This window comes from Archocentrus centrarchus, chromosome 4 (assembly GCF_007364275.1).
Source record: "Archocentrus centrarchus isolate MPI-CPG fArcCen1 chromosome 4, fArcCen1, whole genome shotgun sequence".
Lineage (NCBI taxonomy): Eukaryota > Metazoa > Chordata > Actinopteri > Cichliformes > Cichlidae > Archocentrus > Archocentrus centrarchus.
The window spans coordinates 38,454,645-38,478,191 of NC_044349.1; the positions used below are offsets into that span (position 1 = coordinate 38,454,645).

Below are 23,547 nucleotides of genomic sequence, written 5' to 3' on the forward strand. Positions count from 1 at the left end.
CGTGCAATCCAGGTAAGTTAATGCAGAAGAACACCTGCCCAGTGCGGTGCTATTTAAATACATAACATTTAATTTTTAAAAGCTGCCAAAAAAGGAGGATTTCTCATACCTTTGTTGATGATATAAACTAAAATCGATGTCAGATTCTGCCTGCAAACAACACAGACATACAGTAAGAATTCATCACAATATCAGCAGTCTAATCAAAGCTTTTCATGCCAGGTGAAGGTGTAAACATAAGTGTCTCAGTTACAGTACCCCTTTAATGCCAGGAAATAATGCACACGTACCTGTAAAAGGCTGCCCTCGCCAAAATGTAGAACTTCTAGAATTGTGTCTGACTGAATGAATGCTGCAAAGAGAAAAACACAAAGATGAGAACCATCTCCATCACCACCAGAGACACAAATTTTTAAACACTTCACATTAAAGAAAACTGAAAGTGGTAAATGTTTAATACATAAAAAAAAAAAAAAAAAAAAAAATCACAATGCACTGATGTGTACTGCTGATGGGCTACCAAGGACTGATTTAAGGGTTGGAGATGGCAGCAGCTGATTACGAAAATAAGTTCACAATAAGCTCATTACATTAAGCTTTCTGGTTTTTTTTTTTTTTTATTTAACCTTTATTTATACAGGTAATCCCATTGTGACTCAGTGTCTCATTTGCAAGAGACCCGTAAGACCTGATAGTGGCTCCTCATAAACAAGCTAGTTATTTGTCCTCTACCAAAGATAAAATGAACAGAAAATAATAAGATAAACGTCTTGCATGAACTTTAATCTTGTGTACTCTCCCTCTGAACTAAAGGCAAGAGAAGCTTCAGCCTTCAGATCTGTGTTCACTTCCTGCTCCGTGTGGTCTAATCCAAAAAGACTTCCACCCAGAATGAATCGCGGCTCGATGCGCCGCCTGGAATCAAGTGTAGGAAAAAGGGAGACCTTTCATATGCTATAACTTAATCTGAGCAGCCACCTCTCCCACATGGTGATACGAGTCTTTACCCAGAATGCACTTTGTGAAGAATTTGTCAGTGAATTATCAGCAAACAGGTCAGATCACTTGGAGTGGCTGTAAAATTGATTTGGTCACAGGTTTTAACAGAGCCTCAATGTGTTTTTCAGCCCTGAAACTTTGATACTTCCTGTACATATGAAGTTATGAGGGCTCAAAAATGCTGGGGAAAAATAAATAATGCGCTAATTTATAACCCACTACTATGTACTAACCAGAGGTGGGAAGCAACAAAGTGCAAATACTTCATTACTGTACTTAAGTGCATTTTTAAGGTATCTGTGCTTTACTTGAGTATTTATTTTTCTGACTACTTTTTACTTTTACTCACTACATTTTTACACAAGTATCTGTACTTTCTACTCATTTTTAAACAGACTCGTTATTTTAGGTTTAACGTTTGAGAGAAGTTTGTATTTCCGTCAAACAAACGATCTGAGCCTAAATGGAGGAACGATAACACATAAGAGACAATCCTACAGGAGTATCCTCCATCCCTGGGGCTTATCGCATACAAACAGATTAAAGAGGAAAACCGTATAATTTATGTATCATTTATAGCGTTATAATCAGGGGTTACAGCGGACCGGACTGAGTCTGTAAGTTGTGCTCACAGTACTTCCAGCATCTTAGCTAGCGCTACTGAAGAGAAGCAAAAATAAAGGTAACATGTGGCAGTGTGTGCAGTTTGTCACACAGTGTGTAGCTAAAAGAAGAGCTGCTGTATTTCAGGGAGAGCAATGAGAGAAGTTCACTCAGAGATGGAGAAAGAGGACAGGAGAGGAAGAAGAGAGGCTAGATTTAAAGGTAAGGACTGAAAACAAACTGAAGTATGCTGACTTCAAAGATTGTATGAAAATACTGCAGTTTAGTGTGTAATAAACAGGTCAGCTTGTTGTACTGTATTTACAGTAAAGCTCTGTGTTGGTGCACAGAGGCTGTGTTCATGGTCAGAGTTACAGGTTACATTTCTGCAGCCTGTATGCTGTCAGTGTAGGGGATGGAGATCAGCTCAGAGAGCTGTGAAATACTGGGTTACATCTTTGTGAGTTCACTTCATCCACACAGAGCAGTAAACCTCAGAGCAGCAGGTCAGCTGATCACAGCCTGCACACCAACATCATTTACTGCAGCTACAATAGAAAGCTGTGGTTCTTCTCCCCATGCAGAGCCACTACAGCTGATCTTAGGGTTCCTCCACCTTCTGAATCCCACTGTAACCCCTGAGTATCCTCATGTTGGTGTTTAGGTGGAGGCACAGTCACCCTCTACTATGGAGGACACAGAGAACAGATCTGTGTTTAAATTCACTTTCACTGTTTGTGTCCTACAGAACAGATTCAAGCTGAGTGCATTCATTAGGATTAAAATTTAGATTGGAATAACGTTTGTGTTCTCATGTATTATTTTATATTATTACAATAATATATAATAATGAGGTTCAGTTAGCTTTACACAAAAATAGCAGGTAGAAACATCCTCCAATGAACTACTTTTACTTTCTTACTTTGAGTACATTTCAGAGCCTGTACTTTTTTACTTTTACTTGAGTAAAGAAGTTGAACCAGTACTTCAACTTTTACCAGAGTATTTTTTTAACACAAGTACTATGTTAACAAATTTGACAAACTAAATGAATGAATTCCTGTATATTTTGTTAGTTTTGTTCTCAAGGTTTGGCAGATAGGGCAGTGTCATACATAAGCGGTCCAACTGATCTGTGGGCCACTCCTGCTTGTGCTGTCGGTCCTTCAGCACATTCACAAAGGCCAAAGCTCTAGAGAACGAAGAGCTGAAGTGAAACTGTTAAAAACAACGATGTACCCACCGCAGTATTTTCATACTGAATTTTATTTTTAATCTTTGATTTTTCTTGTTCAGGCTTCTCACATTCCTGGAGAGCTCCACTGTCACTGCCTTCCCTGTTCCAGCTGACTTATCAACCAATCATCATTTAGACGACACACAGCATCACCCACATTGAGCTGTGCTACAAGATCGACCTTTTGCTGATCATGTTCACAGCTCACTGTCTGCAGGCATTATTCTTCTGGTAAAATAACTGCTACATTTAACGACATCCTGCAGGCTACAGCGCATGTTTTAGATTAAAATAATCTGAGCAGATTTAGGCCTTCTACGCAGTTAAGCAACATTTCACAATTTCATTTATTTCCAAGGAGCTGATTACACACGGCCAACATCAGACCTGTTCCACTGGAGCTCAGCATTAAATGGTTAGAGGTGTAAAAAAGCTACAATTTCTGCTGTACATCAGTAAAACAAGCTTAAACACAGTGAAAGTCTGAATGCACTCAAGCGCTGAATCCACGTGTGCACAAAGTGAAACTGACTGAGTCACTCAACAGGGTTCTTGCACACATTAAGACCTAAAGTTAAGATCGCATTTCTGCAGCAGAGTAATATCAACTCCAGCCTGTCTACTCTATCACAACTGTGTGGATGTCTCCAGTTGATTGGCAGGAACAGCGCCAACAACACCTCTGTGGGTGTTTCATTATACAGTGTCACCAGTCTGTGGTCCACCAGGATGATGTGGCACTGGTAGAGAGGAATCACATTTTTAAATGAAACTCCACTGCGTTAGTTCCCCTTGTGCTAAGTTTAAAGGTGTGTCAGGCCATCTTGATATTGCCTCAGAATGGACAGTTGGAGATGTGTTGCCAGCTTCTCCCAGCAAACAGTGAAACTGATCATGGTATGATGGTAAAACTGCACCGCAGGCGGACGCTTCACACGCAACAGATCCACTCAGACGTCTCTTATAAAGAAAGCAATCTCATTCATATTACTGCGATGTAGAAAACAAATGGGGTGTTTCTGAAAACAATGACATCTGATTAGAATATTATTTGGTTGCTACACACACTCCTTTTAGAGAACACCCTTCTTTTAATATACACAACACTTCTAATGTAATTTCTGTCTAATTTGCTGCACAGTGAAATTAATGTGGTTGTCATAGTCATCACCTCTACCTCTGCTGAGTTCGGCTCCAGGCAAGATGACTAAAAGGGTTAGGGTTATGTCTATGAAGGACATAAAATTCTGTTATATACATGTAATTACAGCAGGAGGAAAAACCTGGGAATCATTTTTGAAACTGCCCCTCTGATTTAACAAGAAGGGACTCTGTTAGGGAGCGGGCTTAGGGGTGTCTTTCACAGGGTTTCAGCCGTCTAACAGCTTCAGCCCTTTAAATCTTGATCCATGATCAATGTGAAGTAATCACCACACTTGAGAATACATATCTAGTCTTAAAGAGCAAAAAAAAAGTGCAGTGGTTTTACCAATCCAACCAATTTGAGACCAAACTGGGCTGTATGTGGGTCATAAACAAAAACAATCTAGAGGAAGTAAAGCTCAAAGTTTCTGTAGGTGAACCTGGAAGGACAATTTAAACCATTGCTGTTGTCTTTTGATTGCTTGGGGTCTCTTCACCCCTAACCAGGGCCTAACCTTCTACAAGATGCTGTTAAATAATAGTGCATATTAAAACTAAATACCTAGGGTAAAATGATTACATCTTGGAGGTCATTTATGAGCCAAAGCTCTCACTTTTGCTCGTGTCAATTTTCTTTCTCCCTAAAAATTCAAACTCACTGTTTCCTTCAGTTTGAGCTGTGATGACTAAAAGCTGAGCTGTCAATCAACAAGGTCAATGTAGAGGAAGTAAAACTTAGCATTTCCTGTGGAAAGATTAAAACGGTCGCCTTTGTCTCTGGATCACTCAGGTCTTTGAACCTTGTACAGGGTCTAATGCTCTACTTGATGATGTTTAAAGTTTGAGGAAATCATCTATAAAACTTGCAACTGCACGATGTTTATCAAGCTAATGACTAATCATGACAAATAAGTGAAATTACAATATCTACCAAAATTGTGATTATAATTGTCATGATTGAGCAATTTAATTTAAAATTGTGATTGTGAGTCACTTTGACCACAATAATGTTGTAGTGAACCTCTGATATGTGGGAAGCCTTATTTTAATCAGCTGACTCAGTTTGCACTGTTGTTAAAAAGCAGGGTGAAGTCACACTCTGAGCTGCTAAATAATGCATGCAATCACCCGAGTGCATGCTTGGTGATGTGCAGGACTGCAGCGTACAAACTTATAGGTCTGTTTCAGGCAGCGAAGTGTTAGTTAATAAAAAGCACGGTTCACTTTACACACCTTTTTTTTTTAAGTTCATTTTAGGTTTAACTACAACCATTTTTTAAGTTTACATTATTACACAGTCTACTGTTACTAATCAAAATTGCAATGTCAACTAAAGCAGCTGGAATTATTTTATTTTTAATCATGACGGAGCCCCTGGATGACTTTGAAGGGTGTGAAAATTGCAGTGAAGTTATTAAACAGCATCACATTTTAGCTATAAAATGTAATATACAGGGAAAGTATTTTAGACCTAGACAAGCATTAAATAATTGTGTTTAGTTACAAAAAAAAAAAATCTACATGTGAAGAGTGTAAACTGTAATATACATGTGATGATAGTGGATTCACCGCTCAAACTGTCCATCTTGTTTTCTGAATACATCACCCATTAAACAAAAAATAATCATTTAACAATAACCCCTGCCAGTTTTTAAAGGTAGTGGTGTCTTTCATTCTCGGGAATGTTTTAAATAAAGGAAGTATATGAATATAAACAATTATGCAGTCTTTTTTCTTGTTTGGCCCGTATGAGCTCAGACTGTGGCCGAGGAGCTACACACCGTTTGACACCTCGGCTCAGAGTTGTTCAACAGCTAACGCAACCACCTGAGTGCACTTCTGGGGAGGTCCCGGCTCATGCGGATTCACAGGCTCGTTTCGGGGAGGGCTGGGGCTACCTTGCCCCGGCTGACAGCTGTGTGCCTGTCACTGTGACCTGACACGATCGGAGGATCAATAACAAGCGGCTGGAGCCCAACCAAACAAACAGCCGAGGCTCTCCCTCACTGAGCCCGGTATGAGGAAGTGCTGCTGGGCAGCTTCTCTTTGCTGAGCTCACACCAGGACCCCGGGGGCTCACACCGGGCCAGCACAAGCTGTAAACCCTGTCACATCTCACAGGTAAATTATTAGCCCAACTAAGCCATATAAGAAAAGAATGACAACATCACAACAAGCTACAAACGGAGCTAACGTCCACAGTAAGGCCAGACACATTTGGCCCACTAACACCAGTTTTTTTTCCCCCAGTTCAGACACCAACCGCCTCCCAGTTAGTGTGAAAGAGTAATTCAGCTCCGCTGGGTCGGTGTTAGTAGCGAGCTGTGATAAAGTTGGCCCGCAAAGGCAGCGCTAACCACTGCACACACTGCCTGCGGAAGTTAGCTCCTGCTAATGCTAAGTTCCAAACCTTGTTTATTCGCCCGCGTCGTGTGAATAAAAGCAATAAATAAGATCCTCAGGAGCCCGGCGCAGGCTACCGTCCTCCGCCGCCGCCGACAGCCCTGTGCTCCGGTTTCAGCCGCCATGCTGCACGTCTTTCTGTTAAGATAACAAACGAGCAAGTGTGCGGACATGCCCGTGTAAACCTCTGCTGACTCTGTCAATCATAGCCGTGAAGAAAAAACTGCCGAGGCGACGGCGGCAGCCAACTACCAACAGGACGTCGGCCTTTCTTTGCGTCTCCTCCCGCTTCCTCTTCCGCTCCGTGTGACGCGTCACCGGCGGCCACGGGTCATCAAACAGCCTCGTTACCGGGAGCAGCCGCCGCATAGCTGAGATAAACGTCAGATTAAACATTAGAGAATAACGACCCGGTGTAATTATAACAATAACTACAATTAAAATTTAAAAATAAAAAATATTTGACAACATAAACTGTCTAATGAGGCCATGGGAGACTTGGGATGTATATTTATTTAAATTTAAAACACTAGAATCAGAGTATCACATGTCTTGGGACCCATTGTAGATAGATTTAAGGATCTTGTGGCTGAATAGAGACTCTTTCTGTTCTGGCAAAGTTTTGATGTGTTTCGGCCTCCCATTTACATGAGAACAGCGTGAAAATGATATGTTTTGAAAACGGGCTCCAGTGTGGAGCATTTTCAAAAGGCTCCGGTCTCCATTTCCGTGTAAACAGTAGAAAACGCTACTTTTTGAAAAACAGGGAACCCTCGCACATGCGCACTATAGTTGCGACTCCTATATCCACACCACCAACTTGTGGCCTGGGAATACGAACTGCAGTGTTTTCAACTTCTTGCGTAAACAGAGGTAATTTCTGAAAGGTTTCCCTCTCAGCGCGTTACTTTTTGAAAACGGCAAAACGTCACCGTTTCCACTGCAAACGCTCGTGTAAACAGGGCCGTAAATACCTTCACCTGGGGCAGGAACTCGTCCCTGAGCCGGAGTGGGCACCCCACCCTTTTCTGTCTCTACACCTCACACACTAGCTCAGGCGCTGTCCTCACCAGAGAGGTGACATTCCATGTCCCGATAGCCTGCCTCGATAGCTGGGGATTGGTCCACCAGGGCCTCCGCCCTTGACCGCCGCTTTACACATATTGCACCCAAACCATATACAGGAGGGAAGGCCCATGTCTCCTCTTCAGGCTGCACCTGGCTGGGCACCCTTGATTGTTCTTCTGTAGGGGTCATTTGAATCGCGCTTTGTCTGGCCTCTCACCCAGGACCAATTTGCTTTGGGAGACCCTACCAGGGAGCAAAAGACCCTGAACAACATAGCTAATGGGATCACCGGGACACACAAACCCCTCCACCGTGATAAGTTGGTGATTCACAGATAATTCCCATCTGGGACTTTGCTCTTTTTTACAGCGATAGGGTGAGGGCTTTGTTATTTGGGAAGAGTTCAGAGCTGAGCCAATACTCGTCCACATCAAAGGGAGCCGGCTGAGGTGGTTTGGCCTCCTGGGTGCCTCCTACAAGGTAAGGAGCTTCTGGCATTTCCAAATGGGAGGAGGCTCCGGGGCAGACCCAGGACACACTAGAGGGGTTACATCTCTTGGCTGCTTGGGAACACCTCAGAAAACCGGCTCCCAGAAAATGGATGGATGGATAGATTGTAGAAAAACTACATTATGATCAAAATGAGAAAAACTGCATTTTCTCTTATTAATCCAATGCTCCTCCTTCCACTTTTGTTTTGTTTTGTAAATGCAGATTCAATAAGAATCCAGAATTTCTTGCTATTTACAAAGGAAATGGAGTAATATGTGTATTTTGCTTTCTTACAGAACAGAAAAGCTGTGCAACCTTTTAATGTTGAAGTGAACTTATTGCCATTTTCCTGCATTTTTGGTCCTCTTTGTTGTCCTTTTCTGGTTGACACACTGTCACATTCCTGTGATTCTATAAACATGTGATTTTGAGGAATTCCTCAGCTCTTTCTCAACTATCTAATACAAAGTTTATTGGGAAAAAATGGCAATTGTTTTTATATGCTATGATCATTTAAATTATAAATAGATAACTGGGTACTGATAGACAGACCTGAAATTTTTGCAGCTCTTGGATGCAGACATGGACTGTGGACAAGGGCTGTCCTCAGCAGGAGTCATTTTCTGCACACAGTTCTTCAGTATCCACAGCAAATGGTATCTATCTGTAGGAGAAACAAGAATTTAATGTGATGTATAAGGTGAAACTAAACCTGATTAACTGAAGTTTCTCTATTAAATGATACCAATTTGTATCTCTAACTTTGGCTGCAATAAAAAAACTGTTGACTGACAGTGAAATGTTCCTGAGCTCATGCAGTGATTTCAGTTTTAATGCTACAAAAGACCAAAATCACTTGTATACAGAGATTTCTCAATCAAATTAAATGTCCCATACAATGAAATTTACATCAAGACACTATTTTTAAGGCAATAATTTCCTGAGCTGTAGTATTTTTATGTTGAATACACCTGAGACACCTCAACCAATATGACAATGAAAACCAGTGTTTACACACTGAATGATGTTTGTACATCTGCTGTGATCTTCCTTTGGGCCAAACAGTTTGATAAAATCTGAAAAGCAGTGAGCATCTACAGTGTGCCCTCCAAGCTTTGGATTCACTGAATTTATCTATATAGAAAAAGCACAGCATGTCATCAGGATAAATATTCCAAGAGAAAAATGAAACTATGGAGTGCAGTGGTTACTGGTTGACAGAGATAAATCCAGGAGAGACCTGGCAGGCGCTCATTAGCTGTTTTACAGAAACACAAATGGAGGATAGACGGAGATCACGGGAACCTACAGACTGTGACAGACCTGCTGCTGCTCGGTGCTCTTTAACCCTCTTACTGTCTATGACTCAGTGTTCACTTTCACTTCACACTTTGTCTTTGGGTGTAAAAACATGTTGCCATGAACTGCAAAGTGTGACTTTCACCACTGTTGTTGTTGTGTAAGCAAAGTAATTTGTACTGCAAAAAACAGAGTTTGTCAGGTTTTAGGGTGCCTCGACTATCTGCAGATCAGAGTATTTATTGCAAGATAACACAAAGATTATGCTTGTTTGATGAGGACAAAGGTTTTGTGATTTACTGCTGGCTGCAAAGCTTCTTTTCATTATCAGTCATTTTACCGAGGCGATAAGCAGTATTATTCATTTTAGATACTGCAGATGTAGCATGCAGTATGGTTAGAAACTTTTGACAGCACAGTTAGCTGTTTGACTTGTACTCATTTATTTAACTTTGTCCTGCTGTCTTTAGCTTATGAACATAATCACTTAAGGTTGAGCTGCAAACAGAATAGACCTGCTAACTGCGAGCCCTCTGTGGCCCCAGGGAAAGGGCTCACAGTTTTTAGTTTGCTCTTTGTGGTTGTTTTTCCGGGTTTATTTTTAATAACTCTTCCCTCGGGTAGCTTAAACTGACTGTGTTTTGTAGATGTTGCAGTTTGTTTGAAGATTCATGTCTTGATTTTGGGAACTGTAGAAGTATTTGCACCCAGATGTCAGATGTCAGACTGGATGCCCAGAAATATTCTTTTATGTCCCTGTTTGTGTTCCTTTTAAGATGAGGTTCCTTAAGGTTGTAAGTTGAGTTGTATTTATTAGAAGCAGTGCAGCACGGTGACATGGTGGCTAACACTGTTGCCTCACAGCAAGAAGTTCCTGGGTTTGAATCCACCATCTGGTTGGGGCCTTGTTGTGTGGAGTTTGCATGTTCTCCCTTTGACTGTGTGGGTTCTCTCCAGATACTCTGGTTTCCTCCCACAGTCCAAAGACATGGAGTTAGTGGGGTTAGGTTAATTCTAACTTGTCTGTAGATGTAAATGGCTGTCTGTCTCTCTCTACGTCAGCCCTGTGAAAGGCTGGTGACCTGTCCAGGGTGTACCCTGCCTCTCGCCCTATGACTATGCTGGGATAGCCCCCCCTCCCCTCCCCTTTAATTGGATAAGGAAATGGATGGATGGATCTAGAAACATACTTCAGTGATGAATAAGGAAATTGTGATGTAATTAGATTTTTTTTATTTGCTTGTGAAAAATAACAGAGGAACTTATCCATGTTTTTTTTTAAACCATAATCATATGTTACTGTAATACCTGGACTAGAACTGTGAGTCACTTAATGAGATCACAGGAGATCACTGGAAACAGAGTAGCTGACATCTATAATGAGGTAATCACGGTGTGTCACTGACAAATAACTGTCTAAATATGTCACAGTGTGTGGTGTGCAGACCCAAATGTGGAATGCCTGAGCCAGAATATTTCAAAATAAGGTAAAATTTAATATCTGATAACCAAATCCAAAAGTCCAGCAGGAAAATTAAATCCAAACAGAATGATAAGAAGCCAGAGAAAAATTCCAAAGAAGTGTAGCCTCCTTTTAGCCTCCTTTTAGTCACTTAAGTGCAGAGCTGCGATATAAAATATTTTGCTATAGGCCAGCTGCAGCTGTGTTTTGTGATTTCAGATGTAACAGTGCTCATGAATTCTTTATATTTAGGGTCACTTTGAATTAAATTTTCTTGCTCCAGCCTCTGACGGGGACGGTCGCATTCTATCTCTCTCCCTGCCCTCCCTATCTTTCCTGCTTGCTGCTTGCTGTGAGAGCGTCTCTTGCACACTGTTCGAATAAGAATAAGATTGAGAGCAATATGGATTTGGCAAACTGGGCCTTCAAGACCATGGATCGAATTTTTTCCACTATGAGATCTGGGAAAGGGGAGCCTGCGTGTCCGAGTGGAACAGACCCGGTTGGATACGTCATCGACTCTTGGAGCTCGTGGAGACCTGTGTGCTTCTCGGCCCTAGAGGTGGAAGACGTGGAAGACGCTTACATATTTGGCTATCTGGTAGCGGTATCTTTTCTGTTTGGGCTTGGAGGATACCTGATTTACCGTGAAATCAAGAAAACCTGGACGGCAGTTCGACATCTGCAGAGGCTGCCGACCCAGGTGGATGGGCTGACCAGAATGGTACAGACTCAGACTCAAAGCCTGATGAACCTGAGCCGTAGACTTGGGGAGTAGCAGGTGAGAGGGGTTCGATCTGGAGATAAGGTACGGTTCTGCTCAGTGAGGACGGTAACTAATGAATTTGGATTATTGGATTTATTGAATGGTTTCCCAGTGAGACTGAAGGCTGTTGAAAAAACAAGCAGCCTGTTCCAAAACAACACCTGCATTATCAGAATTCGGCTCCCTAGCCGGCCTTGGCTGGCAATCATATCTCTCCAGAACTATGTGTGAAGGCCGCTATCCCCCTCAGCCCTCTCTGTGATTTGTGAAGCTGGATCTGGTGTACCAAGGCCGCTGATGAACTTCCATCACTATCAGCAAACTGTTTGCCTGGGAGCTGGCATCTGGGCTCCACAATGCCCCCACCCTCTCGTCTCCGTCTGCGTCCCCTCCTGACCCTGACCCTACCCACCATACTGCTATCCCGGCTTTATATGTGCAATATGCTTTTTGCTGAGGTGTTTTTTGGAACCTCGTAAGGTGTTCTTTATGAACACAGTATGAGATGATTTTTTTGAACCTAACTATCCCAATGTATCTCTTTCTGTCTCTCTGCTAAAGGTAGCGCCGTTGAGAAACGGTTGCATGACCTCAGACATCTGTCCCCCCCCCTGTCTGTGTTATGTTTTTGTTTTGGATGGATGTTCTGTTAACTGCAATTTCCCCATTTGTGGGACTAATAAAGGCATTCTTGATTCTTGATTCTTGATCACCTGTTTAAATCACAGAAAGTTTGATCATCTTGCCTAACTGAAGCTAAATTTGAATAACAAAGGACGGGTGGTTAGCAGAGTCCTCCTTCCATCTCAATTTGTGTATTCTGGTTGTGTACTTTCATTCGCTGATGAGATGGAGAAAGGAACAGAGAAACACAGAGGACAAAAACACCCTGAGGTAGGGCTGGGCGATATATCGATTTTTAAAAAATATCAATATATTTTCATACGCGATCTAAGATATTGATATAGTCTAGTTTGCATTACAATCATACTTGTCAGGGGCGGGGCCACAGGGGCATTGGCCCCATCTGAAATCTGATTGGCCCCCTGAGGTGCCCCTGTCCTGTCACTCATCTGTCCTTTGTCTGAAAGCGAGGATCAAATTATAGGTGGATGCAATTCCATGCTGAAACACCAGTAGTGCTAATGAACCAAATAGGAATGTCCAGCGTGAATAAAGCTTACAGAAGAAAAAGAAGATTTGCACGATCTCGCTGAGAAAGTTTGTTAACCGACAACCAATGCCAGTCTATATTTTGAGGAGTTTGTTGGTAATGATAAGTCATAAATCCCTTTTACTCACAGCTGTCACACAGCGTAAATCTGACAAACTTTAAATTAAGAAGCAAAGTTTGTTAAGAGTAATGTTAACTGAGGCCCTACTTGTGTTTGGACATTAATGTTAGCATTTCACTAATTCATGTACTTCTTTGTAATTTGCATTTGTGTGTTAACATTAACTATAATGTTTGGCTGTGATAGAGAAGAATATGAAAAGAAAGGGTCAGTCTCAGCAGTCCCGTCGCCAGATCTCAGTCTTAAGGGGGGCTTATGAAATCCAACAGGGGGGCACCACTATTATTAGCTTGATTAGTGATCTGGCTTGGGTGGGCAGGCCAGGGCAGGCCCAAGCATATCAGTGGGTGGGCACGGCCCCCTAGGGCCCACCCATAGCGACGGGTCTGAGTCTCAGGCGGGAATTCAGCAGTTTTTGAGCAAAACAGTGAGTCTGCCAGCTGAAAATGAGCAGGGTGAGAGGAGGGAGAGAGCAGCAGGACACAGCAGACCAGAGGCTGGTCAGGAGCAGGACACCTCCAGTCCCTTTTCATCAGGTCAGAAATCATTTAGGGAGAGCAACAACAGTTAATGCTGTAATCTATGAAATGTCTGATATTGTTATTTAGTGAAATGGCACGTAAGTTCACTGAATTCTTACACCTCGTGCTGATAAGATTTACCATAACTTTAATCTAATGAGTTTAATTTTTATTGGCCCGTATATATCGACCACAAATACTTGGCCCCTCTATGAATACTGTGGCCCCTTACTCAGAAAAATCCTAGATCCGCCACTAATACTTGTAGCTCCACCAGTTCGCCTTTCTCTTCTCCCAGTTTGCCTCTGCATGGCCCGGACCCCCAAGAGTCCCTGGCTGCAGGTAAGAGAGCGCCGCCATACGCAGCAGAAGTTGGTTTGTACCATAAGTCACATGACCATAATAGCGGAAGTGGGTCTTTTATGGGTGCTTACCGATGCTGCTTTGAGCCAGTGGCCCGTTGCTGTGATACAGCAGCGCATATGTCTGTGGATTTACTGAGATGCTAAAATCCTGCAGATGGAATTTTGTTCAGTCAGTCTGTCACAGTACTGGATGTACAGGAGTACACACAGGAGGAAGTACTTTCCAGTGAAGTACACTTCACCAGACTGACTCTGTAAAGAATAAGTCAGCCTTTTTGCTATTTTTGCTCTGTATTTTTTCTATTTACATTTTAATAGTACAGCTGTGAGTCTTTTTATAGAGGAAAAAAGCATTAATTTATTTGAGGAGCATTATTATTTAAATGTGCCAATAGTTAATTTTTGAGTAATTTCTCATGTACATCTACAGCTGAATGTTAATAAAAATGTCTGTCTGATATTTGAGACACGTAGCTTTGACTCTGATATATATAACTCCATATATATATCGTATATCGCCATTCAGCTAAAAAATATTAAGATATTACTTTTGGTCCATAACGCCCAGCCCTACCCTGAGGCCTCATTTACACAGTGTCATTTTGATACATTTCGGCCTTCCGCTTACATGGAGACGTTTCAGAAATGATCTCCACTTACAACACTAAATTATAAAACTGCAAAAACACAGGAAAATATTGACATATTGATGGCATATTGACCGTATCATGCCACTCGAAGCGTGAAATATTTAAGGTAAAGTTTAAGTTAATTTCAAAAGACTGAGCAGCACAAAAAGCACTCGTGAGCCCACCATTGCAATTGTTGTTTATCTATTAGTGCACGCGCGGTCGCAACCATAGTGCGCATGTGCGAGTGCCCTCATTTCCAAAAAGTATTGTTTTCATCCGTATACATGGAGATGGAGGCCGGAGCGTTTCAGAAACACTCCGTTCTGGAGGCCGTTTCCAAAAAGTATCATTTTCACTCCGTTCTCGTATAAACGGGAGGCCAAAAAGCATCAAAACGTGTAAACGGGGCCTGAGAAATAATAACTCGGATAAAATAATGCAAACCAAAGGTCAGCATTACAAGAATGATGAAGAAATCACAAGTGTCAAGATGAGACATCACAGTTTCACTTGTTTGTTCTACATTAGTCATGGTGTCCCACAGTGTTTACACATATCATCCTATTAAGAAACAGAACTGGCTTTGCAAGTAGATGCCAAATATAGCAAACAGGATCCTGTTGCTGTTTTCCAGGCATAAATTATAACCCGTTTTTAGTTAAAGTAAATCTGGATAATAGCTGCTTATTTCCTTCTACAACCAACATCAGAACATGAAGGTCTGGTTTTTGGAAATGAGATTCATCGTGACCCAACACTTTTTTTGGCACATGAGCTGGTTTTAGTGATTTTGGGAGACAACATAAACATAAAAGTGTCAACAACCATTTAATTAATTATTTCATCTCTCAGCTCACAGCTCAGTTTGTGCACACCTCATATTCGTGGTATTAGTAAGGGTCCAACAACAAATTTTGGCTGAAACACGAGGAGCAACACCTTTTCCATGCATGCAGGAATGTGCACCTTCAGGTTTCAGGCAAAGGATGTCCTGAAGGAAAAACTGTTCATTTTAGAGATGACTTATCACTTCTGCCTTGTTGGAGTGCCTTGAATATTTAGCAGGCACAAAACTGGCATGCCTTCATTTGGGTCTGAGCTGTTTTGGTGTTTTGAATGCTTCAATGCAGAGAAACCTGCAGCGCCTGCTGTCTGAAGATCTGAAGCCACACTGTAAATATTTGAAAGATTTATTGGTATGTAACTCATTTCCTTCACTTTGCTTTGACTAACAATACCTCACAGGTCACAGTAAAGCTTTGTGTGCCTTACACTGTGACCTCACAGGTCACAGTGTAAGGCACACAAAGCTTTACTGATGTTTTAGGTTATTTACAGTCTGAGGTTTGGATTATTTTGGATGTATTAAACCTTCTTATGCTAAGTTTATTTTGCATTGTGGTAAATACATCGATGTAAATCTCTGAATTGGAAATAAACTTTAGGAGAGAGTATATTATTTTTGTGCTTCCTCAGTGCCTGATGTGCACAACTGGAATTTGTAAAAGTAGCAAAAACAACAGCTACCCAAATTATGTGAGTTGCACATGTGCAGTAAGTGTAGGCATCTCCAGCAATACACCTGTCAAGTTTGCAGTGGAATGATTGCATATGGAAACATCTTCCTGAGAAGGAGCCAATGTTAACTGCTTTTCTTGCCATGACTGATCATAAAGAGAGAACCAACATCATTAGACTACACATAGATTATGTGTAGTCTGATAAGCCTCCAGCAGAGGGCAGACATGTAACACTAGGCCCTCACACATAACAGTGGGTCCTTTTAGCACTTTGTTCATCATAAAATGATTGCAAATACAAATTTGAGATGATGCGAAGCTTGTGGGATGATAATTTTAATCATCTCCAAAGTCTTTCTCACCACAGAAAACAGTTCTCACACTTGATTTTCATCAGATTTATATACACAAATACTGAGTTAAGTTTTTCACAGTATTTGTACTGGATTTTGCACACAGAAGACTACATACATAAACCGCATTGTGCAAAATTAAAAAGACCAGATAAAGCTGTCTTGCTAAAAGTGAACTAGCCTTGCAGAGTAGCAATAATGCGTCACCAGTGGAACTGGATCTGTACTGTGGTTAGGCCATGTTTTATTCAAATATTCCAAAAGGCATAATTAAAAATAACATTTAACTTACACTCACTGGACACTTTATTTCATTTTATTAGTACCTAGTTGGACCTCATTTTACCTTCAGAGCTGCTCTAATTCTTCACGGCTCACATTCATCCAAGTGCTGGAAACCTTCCTCAGAGATTTTGGTCTACGCTGATATGACAGCATCACACAGCTGCTGCAGGTTTGTTGGCTGCATCCATGCTGTGAATCTCCCATTCCAAAGGTGCTCTGCTGGACTGAGATCTGCTGACTGTGGAGGCCATCTGAATATATTGAACTCACTGTAATGTTCAACAAACCAGTCTGAGATGATCTGAGCTTTGTGACATGGTGTGTTATCCTGCTGGAAGAAGCCATCTGTCACAGTCTGTAGGCTGTGACAGACTGCAGTGTTGAAGACCCGAAATGCAGTTAGGATTTAACAAAAAGAGACCCATTTTACTAGGCTGTTGCAAAAAGACCAAAACATAAAGTCCAAAAGGAAACCACAAACTAAACCTACAGAAACACAGAGCAAGGAAGTACACTTAAACATTCCTGATACCTGATTAGAGCACAGGTAAAATGACTGCATTATTACTGGGTCATAAAATAAACATTTTGATGTCTCTGGAAGAACAAAACGTCCTTAACTGATCTCCAGCAGTTAACGGCTGCTTTCCAGCTGGAGTCTGCCACAGACAGGTGCCCAGTGAACCACATCAACTTTGGGTAGCTATACTTTTTTTTTTAATTAGCAGATGTTAGCATGATAATATGCCAAAATAAAATGGTGATGATGGGTAACAAATTTTGCTCATATCACTGCCTCCATAATAAACCGTAAGTCTTTTTAGTTCATGACTCTGTGTTGAGTCCATGTAGGTGTCAGTGGTCAATGTCGGTGCCAGCATTTATGTCATGATCCTGGGTCTGCTGTGTTTTTGTTGGTCTTAGTTTGAGTTTTGTTTTGCCTTATAGTGCCTCTTTTGCTTCATTCACCGGGTTGCTGTTATAGGTTGTGTTCTTGATTTTAGATTATTTGTAGTGTAAGCCTTTCTTAGAGTCTTGTGATAGTTTTGGTTATGTTCTGATTCCTTCTGTGCCTCCTCTTGTGTCGAGTCTGCGTTTTTGTTTGTTCACTTCCTGTTTTATTTTGATAGTCTTCTTGTCCCTGTGTGTTGTAAGATAAGATAAGATAAGATAAAACTTTAATGATCCCACAACGGGGAAATTTACGCATTACAGCAGCTCAGTACAGAGAAAAAATGAAACGGATGAGTAAGAACAAATAACTAAACTAAAACTAAAATAGAATAAAATAAAATAAAATAGCAAAAAAAATATACACATATACATAAGCACTATTTACATAAATATATATATCAATGTCAATACACACATTTACATATACACACATATACACACACATCAAAACACTATATACAGATATCAAAATATTATATACATTTGTAGCCGGTAAGGTACACAGCATACACGGTATGCATTATATGGGTGAGTGTAATAAATAAAATGTATCTGGACTGTATGGATAAAGTGATGGCAGAGGAGGTAAAGTGTCCAAGTGACTCAAGACATTATGATGTGTTATACAGTCTAACTGCTGTTGGGATGAATGACCTGTGAAAGCGCTCCTTCCTGCAGAGAGGATGTTTCAGTCTCTGACTGAAGGAGCTGCTCAGCTCACCCACGGTCTCATGAAGAGGGTGATGGGGGGGTCCATGATGGATGTGAGCTTTGCCAACATCCTCCTCTCACCCACCACCATCACAGACTCCAGAGGACATCCCAGCACAGAGCTAGACCTCCGCACCAGTTTGTCGATCCTGCTCCTGTCCCTTTCGGTGCATCCACCCCCCCAGCAGGCCACTGCGTAGAAAAGGGCAGATGCTACCACTGTGTCATAAAAGGTCTTTAACAGAGTCCTGCAGACACCAAAGGACCTCAGTCTCCTCAGCAGGTGGAGTCGACTCTGGCCCTTCTTATACAGGACGTCTGTGTTTGTAGTCCAGTCCAGCTTGTTATTGAGATGAACACCCAGGTATTTGTAGGAGACCACTGTCTCAATGTCCTTTCCCTGGATGTTCACCGGTGCTGCAGGGGGTGGCTTCCTCCTGAAGTCTATGATCATCTCCTTCGTCTTGCTGGCGTTGATTTGGAGTGCGTTGTTCTCACACCAGCCGGCAAAGTCACTGATGACCCCCCTGTATTCCTGGTCATTCCCATCTGATACACATCCGATGATGGCCGTATCATCTGAGAACTTCCGTAGGTGGCAGTGGTATATAATAACACTTATGTATGTATATATGTGTGTTGTACATATGTGTTTTAGTACCTCATTAAATATTCTTAGTAATTTACCCATGAAACAATAGTAATTTAAAAACAATGTTGTGAAAATCTTTGGTTTGTCATTCATATTTTCTCTGGGATTGTGCTTGGTGTAATAAACAGGGTGCTTGTGTTACTTCAGGTGTTTTTATTCAAGAAAAGTAGTTTTTGCACAGTAGAAGGGCTCAAACAGTTTCTTTTTTTGAGACAATTTCTCCAGCTTTGGAAAATACTCTTTCACAGGGAACAGAGGAGGCTGGTGTGACAAGGAACCATTTGGCTAGGTGGTACAGGTTTGGATACAGAGTTTTGTGCTGTGCCCAATATTTCAGTGGATCCTCTGCTCGCCCCAGAGGAGGAGCAGGTAAGTATTGCTGCACCTCCACTATAGCATCTGCTGTTGCGTTTTTCCATTTTCTTGCATCCTCTGCATCATTGTCCAGAAGCTTCCACAGGTTAATACCTGGGGAGAAAAGGCACATTACAGAATATATTTTCAATGGCATCAATGTGGCATGAGATTGTGTCTTACCTGTGGAAGCTTCAGCAGGTGCTGGCTGTGGTGCTACCGATGTAGATGGTTCTGGTGTTGTTGCTTTCATCAAGGCCGCACATTCCCCTTTCAGGCGTTTCACCGCAGTGTCACAGTTGTTGGGACTGTGAAATCCATGGGTTTTAAATCTCGGATCCAGCAATGTAGCCATGGAGTTGAGACTTGTCATCTCTACACCAGATAGCTTTTCAGTCACTATTTGGTCTAAATTTTGTCCCAGCTGTTTGGCCATATCAATTGTAGCTCCACTTAGCAATTGATTCAGTGTGTGCTTCAACATGCGTATTAGTGGAGCTACTTTGGAGGCTGATACTTTTCGCTCTTGGGAGAGCTCCACAGCCGCTGCCTGAAATGGTGACAACATTTTGATGCACTGAGCCATCGCCTCATATTCATTGGCTGTTAAAGGAGCCAAATCTGTAGACAAAGTAGCCAGAGCTGCTGCCACTGCTTCTCTCTGATCATATATCTGCTGTAGCATTTCAAAAGTGCTGTTCCACCAGGTTTCCACTTCCTGCATCAATTTCATTACAGGGCGGCCCATTTGCACTTGCACCTGCTGAAGACACTCCTTGGCTGTGGTGCTGCTTTTAAAATATGCGACAGTCCTCCGCACCCTTGACCGGATGTCATCGAGACCAGGAGTTGCATCAATGGATTTTTTCACTATCAGGTTGAGTGCATGGGCTATGCAGACAGCATGCCTAACTTTCAGTATTCTGGCAGTGGCTGTCATGTTTTGGGCTGCATCCGTCACCAAGCATCTCACCTTTCCACCAATTCCCCACTCCACCATCAGCTCCTGCACAACAGCTGCAATGTTTTCAGCTGTGTGGCTACGGGGGAAAGGATGGACTCCCAGCAGAGTTGTAGAAAGCTGCTCGTCAGCGCCAACAAAATGGCAGGTAACAGCCAGATAGGCATCTATGTTAATGGATGTCCACATATCTGCTGTGAGGCTGACACTGTCGGTGATCAGTAACTCAGCCTTTGCCTTCTCCTTTTCCTCCACATGCCTCTTCTCCACCGTGGCCTTAACTGTATTCGTACTTGGAATGGTGTATGTAGGATCCAGTTTTGCCACAAATACCCTGAATCCAGAATCATCCACCACAGTGAAAGGCTGGGAGTCCTTCACTGTGAAGTCCTCAAGCGCTTCATCAAGCGCTTGCTTCCTGGATCCTAAAAAAAACAAAAAAACAAAAAAAAAACAAAACAACATGAATAAAGAAAAATAACTTCAATTTAACTTAGACACATTTAATTGACATTCTTTCTAATTCTCAATTTATATCTATGTTACGCTTACCTTGATTGGTGGCACGCGGCTGAGTGTTCTCGTGTTTGGCTCTATAATGCCTCAGCATTGATGACGTATTATTATTATATGTCAGCAGCTGGGGGCAAAGCAAACACTGCACCTGTAAAACCAAGATAACAACCTGTTATTACGTTATTCATCTTAGCTTTTATGTATTTGCCATCAGTAAGAACTGCACCTCTTGGATAACATGACACCATGACTATTACACTACTGCATAGTATAGGCTGTAGGCTTTCTAATAAACACTTCCAATGTACATTACCTTATTAGGTGGCACCAAATTGAAATATTCCCACACTTGGGAACGCTTCCTCGATGGTTGCTCCATGACAGAGTAATCCACCAGAACTCCAAATATCAAAAAAGGAGAGCTGTTCGTAACGTATAATATGTGTAGAACGGGGACATGAACCGGGGCTTGAGCCATCTTAAATACACTGATTCGCGCCAAATGTTCAAAGCTCCACCTGTCAGCTTGAAGCAGTCAGCTGACTCGGTCTGAATGAAGCAGTGAAGTGGTTCAAACATCATCGGTGACATCACATGAAGCAAGCTCCAGCCCACTGCTTCACCATAACTACCCTGTCGAGTTTGAAGCATGCTTCGAAGCCTCTGTGTTGGAGGTAACATCACTAAAGCTGAGTTTAAATTTTTCTTCTGCCTTGGGTGTCCTGCACTGGGGTCCTCTGCCTTGCCTGCCACAATGGTAGATGACAATTTATACCTATACTGCTATTTTGGAAGTTGATTTCAGTCCATTAGAAAAATGGTGGAAGAAGTAGTATCGGAGGAAACAGTGACATTCAACAGATCAGTCCCAATCACAGTGGTTTCTGTGTCAATGCGAGGTTTTAGTGCAGGGTGGCGTTCCCACAAAAATATAAATCTCACAACTTTTAACTTCTTGCTGCCATTTTCTGGACAAATTAATTCAAAGTTTAACCAAATAAGTGAAGAAACTCATTTTTAGCTGTACTGTGTTTTCTAATTAGCTGAGTAAATATGATGGTTTATATGGCAAGAAACCGAAATACATCAGCATGCTAGCATTTAACTCCAGCTTATGAACAGCCTCAGGGGGCTCCTGTCTGGTCCTTTCTTTGTATTAACCTAATCTTGTTATCCTGTTGCAGGCCCAGACCTCTGGCAGCTTCTTTCCGCAGCAATAATACTAATTCACACAAGTGAATAGTGAGTGAAACAAGCAAAATGACAGTTCAGTGTGATGGTCTTCAGGCTAATTCTGCAGTGTTTTTAGGTCATTTTCACTTTCTCTGGTATTAATCACCTGCTCTGTGATAAGATAAGGCAAACTTTGTCATTGTAGGCACGGGCATACAAGGTTGGAAGTGCTGCTGAACTTGGTGTATACAAACTATTATACTATTAAAGTCAAAGAGTTATGAAAACAAACAAGCACACACACCCCTTCATCAAGCTGGCACTGTCTATTTAATGTGGATGAAGAGTTACTCATCAAATATAAATTACATTAAAAAAAAATACATCCATATAGTTGTTTTTAGAAGAATAAATAAACACTGATATGGAGTTTGGCACAGGTCTTAGTGTATCTCAACTGAAACCAGTTATTGATAAACACCCAACCACTAAGGATGAGTGGAAAAGAGGTTTTTATGTTATCATTCATATTCTCTGAAAAAAGGCCATGAAAGCAAAAACCCTGCTGGGGCATGTAAACTTTTGAGCACAACTGTAACTCTTAACCTCATGCTATGGACTCTGCAGCTCAGCATTCAGAGACACTCTTCTGCATACTTTGGTTGTAACAAGTGCTTAGTAAGTGTCTATCATCCTCCGAGCAGCTTGAAGTGGTCTGGCCCTCAACACCAATGAGGCATTTTCACCTGGAGGACTGCTGCTCGCTGGAGATTTTCTCTCTTTCACAGCATCCTCTATAAACCCCAGAGGTGGTTGTGTGGGAAAATCTCAGTGCATCAGCAGTCTCGGTGCTCAGACCAGCCCTTCTTGCACTGAGCGCCATGTTCAAAGTTACTTAAATCACCTTTCTTCCCCATTCTGATATCCAGCTAGAACTTTAGCAGATCACCATGATGGCCTTCCATCCGGCCTTCCATCTTCTTCTGGTCATCCTTCTACATGCCTAAATGCATTGATTCGCTGCCATGTTGTTGATTAGATGTGTGTTAATGAAATACAAAGAAAACCCAACAGTCAAAACAACCCCCTATGAGCAGCACTTGGTGACAGTGGGAAGGAAAAACTCCCTTTTAACAGGAAGAAACCTCCAGCAGAACCAGGCTCAGGGAGGGGGGGTCATCTGCTGTGGGAGGGCTGAGGGGAGAGAGACAGAGATTAATAATAACTAATGACTAAATAAAGGGTGAAGTATAAACAGAGTGAAAAAAGGTGAATAACGAGAAACAGTTCACGATAGAGAGGTATGGGCTACCACTTTATGTCAAAATAAATGATTTATGACATGTCATATTTCTATAACCGGAAATATGCTTCATAATATTTCATATTTCATAAACAGGTAGTGAAAATGTAGGTCAGGAATGCTTGTGTACCACTAGATGAAACTAGTACTTGTGCGTCCACTGATCAGGGAGATTTTATATTTCATTTCTTAATGAACAAATAAGACCAGCTGTTTTTAACCCGATTGACTCAGTGCAGCTCCTTTTCTCATCGACATGGCCAAAACACAGTGCGGCTGTGGACCGTGGTAGAAATCGCTATTTAATTTTATGTGTTTATGTTTTATTCCATCTAAAAAATAACAGAAATTAAAATCCGTTTGAAACGCAGACGCTGGCGGGTCGGTGCGCAGAAGCCATTGTAATTGAGAGGCATTATTTGCAGAATTACCACTGCTGACACTCTGAGGTTGAAAAGTCGAGTGGCCGCCGTGGCGACG

The 23,547-nt window shown here is 41.8% G+C and overlaps 2 protein-coding genes across 3 annotated transcripts in view; both read right to left on the reverse strand.

Annotated features, from left to right (window-relative positions):
• The window catches only part of tmem131 (transmembrane protein 131), a 43,873-nt gene extending 37,191 nt beyond the window's left edge, over positions 1–6,682 (reverse strand). For both annotated transcript variants that reach the window (XM_030727076.1, XM_030727075.1), the window contains exons 1-3: positions 6,393–6,682; positions 291–352; positions 110–150 (exon numbers count right to left, since the gene is read on the reverse strand). In XM_030727076.1, coding sequence (XP_030582936.1) covers positions 110–150; positions 291–352; positions 6,393–6,558 — 269 coding nt within the window. In that variant the 5' untranslated portion in view covers positions 6,559–6,682. The remainder of the gene's footprint in view (positions 1–109; positions 151–290; positions 353–6,392) is intronic.
• Positions 6,683–18,950: 12,268 nt separating this feature from the next.
• LOC115779633 (zinc finger BED domain-containing protein 1-like) lies at positions 18,951–20,685 on the reverse strand. Its single transcript, XM_030728392.1, has 3 exons — positions 20,628–20,685; positions 19,298–20,500; positions 18,951–19,228 (listed from the first exon to the last, which is right to left on the reverse strand). The coding sequence occupies exons 1-3, from the start codon at positions 20,683–20,685 to the stop codon at positions 18,951–18,953; spliced, it is 1,539 nt and encodes a 512-aa protein (XP_030584252.1).
• Positions 20,686–23,547: the final 2,862 nt, after the last annotated feature.